The 8,690-nt window shown below is 37.5% G+C and overlaps 2 protein-coding genes across 3 annotated transcripts in view; both read right to left on the reverse strand.

The window, feature by feature from the left end:
- LOC139122137 (myosin-IIIb-like) overlaps positions 1-442 on the reverse strand; it is a 69,816-nt gene extending 69,374 nt beyond the window's left edge. Inside the window, exon 1 of one of the 2 annotated variants that reach the window (XM_070687549.1) lies at positions 3-442. In XM_070687549.1, coding sequence (XP_070543650.1) covers positions 3-113 — 111 coding nt within the window. In that variant the 5' untranslated portion in view covers positions 114-442. The remainder of the gene's footprint in view (positions 1-2) is intronic. The other variant, XM_070687550.1, reaches the window with a different exon arrangement.
- Positions 443-3,222: 2,780 nt separating this feature from the next.
- On the reverse strand, positions 3,223-8,690 carry LOC139122143 (BMP-binding endothelial regulator protein-like). The gene is made up of 6 exons (XM_070687560.1): positions 8,448-8,690; positions 7,277-7,292; positions 6,275-6,445; positions 5,194-5,288; positions 4,581-4,903; positions 3,223-3,560 (listed from the first exon to the last, which is right to left on the reverse strand). Exons 1-6 carry the CDS (start codon positions 8,502-8,504, stop codon positions 3,545-3,547), a joined length of 678 nt encoding a protein of 225 aa, XP_070543661.1. The 5' UTR covers positions 8,505-8,690; the 3' UTR covers positions 3,223-3,544.

Raw genomic sequence — 8,690 nt, forward strand, 5'->3', positions numbered from 1 at the left:
ACGTAAATTTGGTCTTTGCGATAGCGAAATCGCAGTTCCTCAAGTAGTGTTGTTTCATCAAGATTTGTCAGCGTGGCTAAGTCATCGATTTGACCAAGTGGTGGACGGGCCATTTTTATAGCCGTACAAAATGATCAGACGATCGCAGAGACTACTGTGCAGCTGCAGAGACTAGAGATCCGGGAGTGTGGACGGACCGCCACAGCGAGTGTAAACTAATAATGGACACGATTACCTCACAAGTCGGGTCAAGCTATATTGTAGACACCCTAATTAATTGTAATGCAAATCAGGGTCATTCCCCGGATAGTCATCAAACAAACAGGGAGGGGCGCAGAATTCAAGGCGCTGTATGGTACAGCAACGTGAAGATATCTGACACTTCTATCACTTGTGCACTCGTGCTTTTACATGTGATTCTCCTGCAACTAGGGTTGGGGTGGTCACCACAGGCGCTCCTTAGCTGAAGTAGATCGATTTTCGGATCGATCTATAGATCCCGTAGTGGATATGCCCGCCACGGAGCATAAGCCATGGATGGATTTTTTACATCAATGCATAAGCTAAGCAGCGCCTGTGGTGGTCACATATCCAAAGGTGCAGGTCCGGCATTAGTGTAAATAAACGATTCGACTAACAGGTGAGTAAGCCTTACTGGAGAACGTAATGTGCATTTCAGCAATTAGAAATTTAAAAATTAAAAAAGCAGCAGGGATTGATGGGTTTTGTATAGAGTTGTTAAAACATGGCTCTTCCTTTCTATGTAAACCCTTAGCTAAATTATTTAGGCCTATAATGCAGTTTTAATTACATCCAACTTTCCAGACATCTGGAATACTAGCTCTGCATGGCAGGGCTGTGACCGACGTTTTACGGCCTCCCACCACATAACGCCGGTAACACACAGCCCTGCCATGCAGAGATACTGGAATACGAGCATGTTGCTTTCTTATACTGGATTATCATAGAGAATGCAGAAAAGAATCAGGAATTTGCATGTTTTTCATATGAACTGCAGATTTCATGATAAGTACACTTTGCAAAACAGACTTTCAATTTGCAAACATCCAGATATCTCTAAGCTTATATCTCTGATATATTAAAGTTATGCGCTCGAAAGTTGCGTCGAAAACTGTGACTGAATAATGCAATTTAATATTTGTGGCTGGTATCACAGTCCCTCGTGGGCTATTCAGCTCTTGGACTATCGCCCCATAGACGAGTGTACATAAGCGAGAAAGGGTTGTTTCTCGCCTATGTACACTCGTCTATGTTGCGAATAGTCCTACAGCTGAATAGCCCACGAGGGACTGTGCTGGTATGATGCTTTGCATGCGCAAAATAACTTTCAAATATGCAAACATCCACATATCTCTAGGCCTAATATGTCTGATATAGGAAAGCTACGTGCCCGAAGGGTGCACCGAAAAATGCAATTCAATCACAGTCACTCGTGATCTATTCAGCTCTGGGACTATTCACCCCATAGACGTGTAAGCCTACATTTCTCGCAAATGTACACACGTCTATAGGGCGAATAGTCCCAGAGCTGGATAGATCACGAGTGACTGTGTCGTTGTTTTATTTATTTATTTATTTATTTATTTACACTTTTATTGAGCGGCCGAGTTACTTGTACAGTAATTTTCATCGGGGCTCAAGCAAAATTACAATAATTACATCTACAAAGGAACATTCGTTTTCACATAATCTTTCAAGTCAGATTTAAAGGTGTACAGAACCGTGAGTAGTTTGTTTGATTTTTTTGATTTTTTTTTTAATCAGCAAAATAATCAGTTCCTGTCATGAAGTAATGAGTAAGTGTCATTGAAGGTCTGCGGATATAAATTCTAACCAATACTAATATTTCATCAGTAAACCACGCCTATATGAGTTTGCCTTCATGGGTAAGTCAATACTCTCCAGTGTCTCTTCAATAGGCATGTCTTCTTATCACTGCCGGACAACCGTAAGACGTACGTCAAAGTTCAAAATGGGAGTCAAAAGAAACAGGAATATAAGGCTAACCGATATTTCGGCGATATTTCGGAATACGAGGAATTGAGTAGTAAGTTCCTAGGAAGTTAAAGTTTTCACGGCCGGGAATATAAATTGCTTTCATTATTAAAGGTAAGAATCAAGTGCAAATTTTTCGAAGCAAACCATGACATCGAAATTCGAAACAACGGTTTACCGCAACAATCTGTGTGCTAACTCTATGGAAATTAATCAGTTTCCACAAAAAGACGACTGCAAAACTTTATTTACATTGCAAAACGTTGTAAATTGCACCTACACGAGTTCTAGACCAGTAAAGATAGAATGCTATATTTAATTCACTGACTTCAAATCTGTTCCCAAGGCCATCCTAGCTTTACTGGTACGTCATTGTCTTTATGGAACGTCAACTTTCCTAACATATAAAGCTTTCCGTGGAAACAATATATTCCCGAATAAACTCTCATGAGGTCCAATAAATGCATCGCAAAGTAAGCTTATGTTCTGCCTTCGCACTTCAAAGCGATCATAGAGGACAGGATCGAAAACGTCCACAAGCACATTCCGGATACCTGGTGCCACCACGTATCTCTCTCTCTCTCTCTCTCTCTCTCTCTCTCTCTCTCTCTCTCTCTCTCTCTCTCTCTCTCTCTCTCTATATATATATATATATATATATATATATATTATATATATATATATATATATATATATATATATATAATATATATATATATATACGGTTCAAGATGGTCCTCTAGTCCTTAATTTATTTTTGTGTTTATGCAACCTGGTCATTTTAGTACTCATAGAATTATTGGATTTGTTTTGACGTCATATTACCTACCTAAATAGTGATGCCAAGGACATTAATTCCTCAACATATGGTCACATTTTTTGGTCCCTTGGGTGACCACCATACGCAGCTTTGACTGTATGTTTGTGTAGTATTTATATGAATGTGACTGAGTGTATGTCTTGCATTTAATTCCATTTAAAAGTCGATCTCGCCATAGAGACTTATATTCCTTCTCACTGGAAAAGTCCTGGAACATCTAGTAACTAAACGGCTCATACTCAAAAGTGAATTACAAGCATAAAATATCATGGACTAGAAGCCTTATATCACAGACATGCTGATAAAAATAACACAGTTATTCAACAATTGCCCCTGCTTAATATCGTTGTTTTTATGGAGATATACAATGGGTATTCGATAATATATACATTAATTGTGACTTTATTTTAATTTTCATATAATCTAAGAGCAGTGGGACTTAAAACTTCTTGGTTAACATTGATCTAATTGCAGAAATAACTGTGACTATTAGTAAGTAGTCAACAAAGTTTCCAGTTGGAATGTAGTTCATATTTTTTACGAAATTTCTCTACTGATTCTAATAGAATTAGAACGTACAGACACTAACACATACTTAAAGCTGCCTTAATAACGTGTGCGCGTATGCGTTTTCACTGTAAAGTTTTGGTTGTGTCCATTTGACCATCCATGGTTAACGACGGATACCAGTTTCTTCGGAAGTCCGCATTATAAACTGACGCACCTGGAAAGTGTAGATGCGATATCGATAAGCATTGTCAAAAGAATAGCTGTGATAGCTTATAAATTATACAGGAGGATTGAATTTCAAAAGCCCACCACTGTCATTGTCAATGAGGATGGACCGTCTACTGAAAGCATGGATAAGCGGTAAAAATCTGATTCAGTTTGCTATTTTGATAAAACTTGATCAAAGGATCTCATATCCCCCGATATACTCGCTCATCGGTTCCTTGACATTTTCAAGTTGAAAATCAACCACTACAAGACAGTATTCTTTTTTTCTGACACTTTGCATGTTTGTCTATGTTTCATTTGTGTACAGAGAAAATAAAAATATTCGTAACATTTGAGGCGGGGAAAGACAAAAGATGCTTTGAACTATGTAAATTTAGGTACTGTATTTTATTTTTGATTTTATTTTAATCTTTATTTATTCATTTTATTTAATCTTTATTACTGTACTCATCCAACAGGCGGACCCAATTACAGGATGGGGTACCCAATGGAGCAATGAGGAGTAAAGTGCCTTGCTCAAGGGCACAACACCGTGCTGGAGTCTCGAACTCACCAAATTCTAACAGTGAATCCGTTACTCTGGACCTACCAGGTCTCGAACTCACAATCGATAGTGTGTCCTGTACCCTAACTACAGCCAATCGGAGCCTCTACAACAAGTACTGCATTGTTTATACCCCGAGGTCAGCTTAACAGGGGCCAACACATAAGTTGCAATGTCTTGTACTAGTATGGAAATGATTTAGATACATTTTAATTAAAACTTCCGAGACTTTTATTGAAACTCAACGTGATTCGAGTGGTTTGTCAATGTCGCGTGGGAAATAGATTTCATTTTCATGTTATTTTAATTTGAATTGTAAAAAATCTGTATACGAGAAAACAGTTTCTTGGAGTTCATACGTAACCACAGTACCGCAGTGCAACTATATGCGTCGAAAACGTCAAAACCTGAATCCATAGTTCAGGCTGTTTAATCACAGATTAAGAGATGTACGGTACGTACGTGTTCTCTACACTCCACGTCTGTCCGAATTCTTCGATTATTTGTTTCTCAGTCTTGTTTGGCTGATCGAAATCAACCAAATCTCCATCCCTTGTTTTCAGATCATTTTCCTTATTTCCATTGGCATCGCCACACATTCCTTCAACAAACCGTCCATCGTCAACCACATCAAGATCAAGACTAATCACAACTTGGAAAAATCTATTCCACGAAACATGGACCCCAACATCAGTTTCGAAAACCAGATGGCCCTCATCTTCCTTTACGTCAATGCCACCGTGCTTCAATGGAAATCCAGTTTGTGGAATTTCTGTCCTACTCTCCTGTTAACATACAAATATAATGTTGCCAGATGACGATGTAAATAAAGTACAGTCAACAGGTTTAATGGGCGTGAAAACAAAAAAAGTTCTGTTCCGAATCAAAGGTTACCGAACCATAACTCTCTGACAGCAGTCATTATTAAGACCTGAATTATTTGTCTGCCTACAATCTAGTCATTCATAAAATTACCATAATTTCTCCTCTTACGTTCACTTCATTAAATTTGTTTGTTGTAATAAAACAAAATTCAGTCGCGTTAATTAAACTGCAAAACGGAAATGATAATTACGTCTCGTATGATGAAGGATCCGTCTTCTCCACCAGTGACGTGAACAGTATGTCCATTGGCACGCACTGAGAAACCAACCACTCGTGCATTCTTCTCTACAGTGATAGTTGTGAAAGATCGATAGATAACTTTTAATTGTTTATTCATTCTATAAAAAAACATTCGATTGCCGAGGAAGCTGTAAAAATAGCGAATCATTCATCGACGAGTTGATTAAAGCACGTATTTTCTTAACATAATTGTATAGAAAGTCAATGGATAATTATGAGTTCATGCTGTAAAGATGTTTCTGTAATACTTTACAGACTATTTTCAATCGTTGTAGTCTGATTTGAGGTGGATGATGGCTGAGTAAAAAACACAAAGAAAGCAATAGGAAAGACAATATACCGCGGATATCAGTGTGTACAAAATTGAGAAATTGATGTGAAAAGACCTGGCGGAAAGTATCTCCACTGTTTCGAACTTTTAACCCATACCTGCCAATAAAATAACCGTGTTCCTCTTTATCGTCAGTTTTTTCCAAAAAGCTTTGTGATAGGAAAATTCTTTTTTTGTTTTTGAACTTCTTTCGTTCAAAGATTTAAATCATGTACTGCTTCCAAACACAGCGTGCTTACAGTATATTGACAAATTGATATTGATTATATAGACAGAAAGAGGGGATGTCAAAAGCAATATTGACACCACCGGTTATCGCACTTAACTGGTAACATGTATTCTCATCGTTTATACAGGAAGCACGAAAATAACAGTAATGTTCAATTACAGTTGCAGCTTATTTGTTATATTGATGAATTATGTCATAACAGAGTAACATTTGTGTCCTTCATGTGAAACACGTGTTTTGATTTCTAAGAAAACCATAATAGGCCTATTTTCATTTTACGATGTCAACTTTTAGTGCCATGTGACAATCGCAAACATTATGGATGATGAAATGAAATACTCTAATTTTAAAACTAGTGATGTTGTACAACATTCAACAAAACTTCAGTATCATACAGTGTAAGTGCGTGTATGCTGCTGGTGTACCCTTGACACGGCAGTATTCAGATGGTTGATTTAACAGCTCACTCACCATTTCTGCGATACATATTGTCGACAGTTACACCAAAACGTGATTGTCCATGATTCGGATCAATGTCGTTTACCATATCATAGGTGCAGTGTCCGGAGAAATCATAGGATGTGCCATCAAAAGTCTTTATATGTGGATCACCCTTCGCCACGCAAGTTACTTTATTTGGACCTTCAAAGGAACATTATGGCCAACAGTTGATGCAAGTAAGAAAAACAATATATCTTGTTTTGTAAATTTTGAAACATACTAAGTTACCATCTCAAATGTGGTATTGAACTTCGCTGTACAACAATATTCGCTGAGGCAAACCACATTGTACAGTTTCTTTATGGTGTACAGGTATTATAAAACACACACCACATACTAGACTGTCGACAGTCCCTTTTGCCTTCTCTGTCTCTTATTGGTGTTGTCTCTCGCACATACGACGGTGGGGGAATCGCAAGCGAAGACGCGAGCCGCGAGTGCCGCAAGTATGCTTTCGAAATGCCGTCGTATGAGCGACAGACTACACCGATAAGAGACAGACGGCACAAAGGACTGTCGACATTCTAACCACATACATGTATCACACTGCAAATGTCACCGCAACTCGACTGTACACGTCACCTATGTTTGATGTCTTCAAACTCAATAGAAAATTTCTGTCATATGGTTCAGTTTATTGGCTTGGAATATCCAGAAGCCTTTGGAACATATATTCGTCAAATAACTCTATAAAAGGAGACATGTATTTAACTTGTATCGCCTCGGAATACAAGTAAAGTCAAAAATTGTCTTCATGAAATTGAAAACTGAAAATTATGAATCTTTCAAGTTTAAATATTTTACAAAAGAAGAAGATCGGCCATAGACACACAGTTAGTGAATAATACTTTCAAGCAATAAAAATATTATGATCAATTTACTGATTACGAGTAGATGACGTCACGAAAACCATGAATGAAGAATTGTTTCGTTAAAAGTGTCTTTGAAAACTAGTATGGTTATTGAACTTACCCAATGGAATGGCAGCCTTAACGCCATGCAGAGAAAGTAATGGAACGTAAAAATGGTTTACATGGTGAAATGTTAGTATGTTATTCAACACAGTAACATTTGCAATTTTATTGTAAAATTTTTCATAGTTTTATAAGTATGACGGTGACATTTGAGGTCTAGTCCGATGAAATCCACTCGAATTTACATTAAAGAAACCGTGATCCCATTTCCGGGCAAAACTTTTTTCGGTTTGTTTTTCCTCATTAGGAGAGTGGGTTTTGTGTGTGTATTTTATAAATTATTTATGTAGTGACTGTATTGTTTGCTTAAAATTGTTCCAACGTGAGCTTTTGCTTGCGTTATCTATGACGTCAATCTTTCAAATTTAATTGCCACAAATGACACGTTTTTTAAAGTTTGTACAGCTCTTTGATTTTTACGGCAAAGAAAGCAGAATATGCCAGAGCACTTATCAACTTGTCCAATTTAGCATCTATAAAAGTAATCTAGAGATAATTCCGAGAATTCGGCTTTGCCCATAGAATGATGTACACTGAAGTATATGTAAAATCTTCTCAAGAAGATTATGTGCCTATGGATTAATTACTATGGACCAAATCGCACAAAAATAATTCTATACAGGCAATAGACAAGGATTTCAGGATACTGATGAATTAATCCTGACGAGGTATCTGAACCATTACTGACCTCGACAGACGACATTCATTATTCACATCACATGATGGAATAAGCTTATTCATTTAGATTGTCCGTCAATAATAATAATTTAAAATGAAAATTTTTGTGCTTTTATGATGAATTTTTAGAGGAAGTGAGCCATGTGACGTATATGGCCGATTGCATTTGTTTCGATTAATCAACTCAAAATATTATCTTTTAGGCTACCCATGACTGGACATCGGATGTTTTCCAAGAAAGGCACAATACCTTTCTGCAGGCGATTTCTTGTAGTGATAATGACAATACTTTTTTGTAAGTAGTGTTTTACGCAATAGACCGCGAACATGCAAAACCAAGTCGGGACACAAATTACAAATAATCTCATGACATGTTCACAAAGTGCTCATTGAATTTTGCACAATCGTAAATTTCTTCCATTTGTTCGGTACTTGTGTCGCAAACAATTGCAAATATTATGTGTCTTGGTTTGATAAACAACACCACTTACCGAAAAGTAAAACGGTAGGAAAGCCAGCAGTGATATCACGCTTACCAAGTATCGCATTTTGCTGATAGTCTGTCGGCTTCAGTGATAGTAATGGATATATCAGCACAACTGGATCTGGGTTGTCATGTTATGCAAAAAGTTGAAACTCTTTAAATTTCGGGGCAACCGATTGGACGAAGATGCAATGACGACGAACAAATACGTCCTCAACGTTCGACAAGTTCGCCCTCAGTTCTCCCTCTC

This window comes from Ptychodera flava, chromosome 21, assembly GCF_041260155.1.
Source record: "Ptychodera flava strain L36383 chromosome 21, AS_Pfla_20210202, whole genome shotgun sequence".
In the NCBI taxonomy this organism is placed as follows: Eukaryota; Metazoa; Hemichordata; class Enteropneusta; family Ptychoderidae; genus Ptychodera; species Ptychodera flava.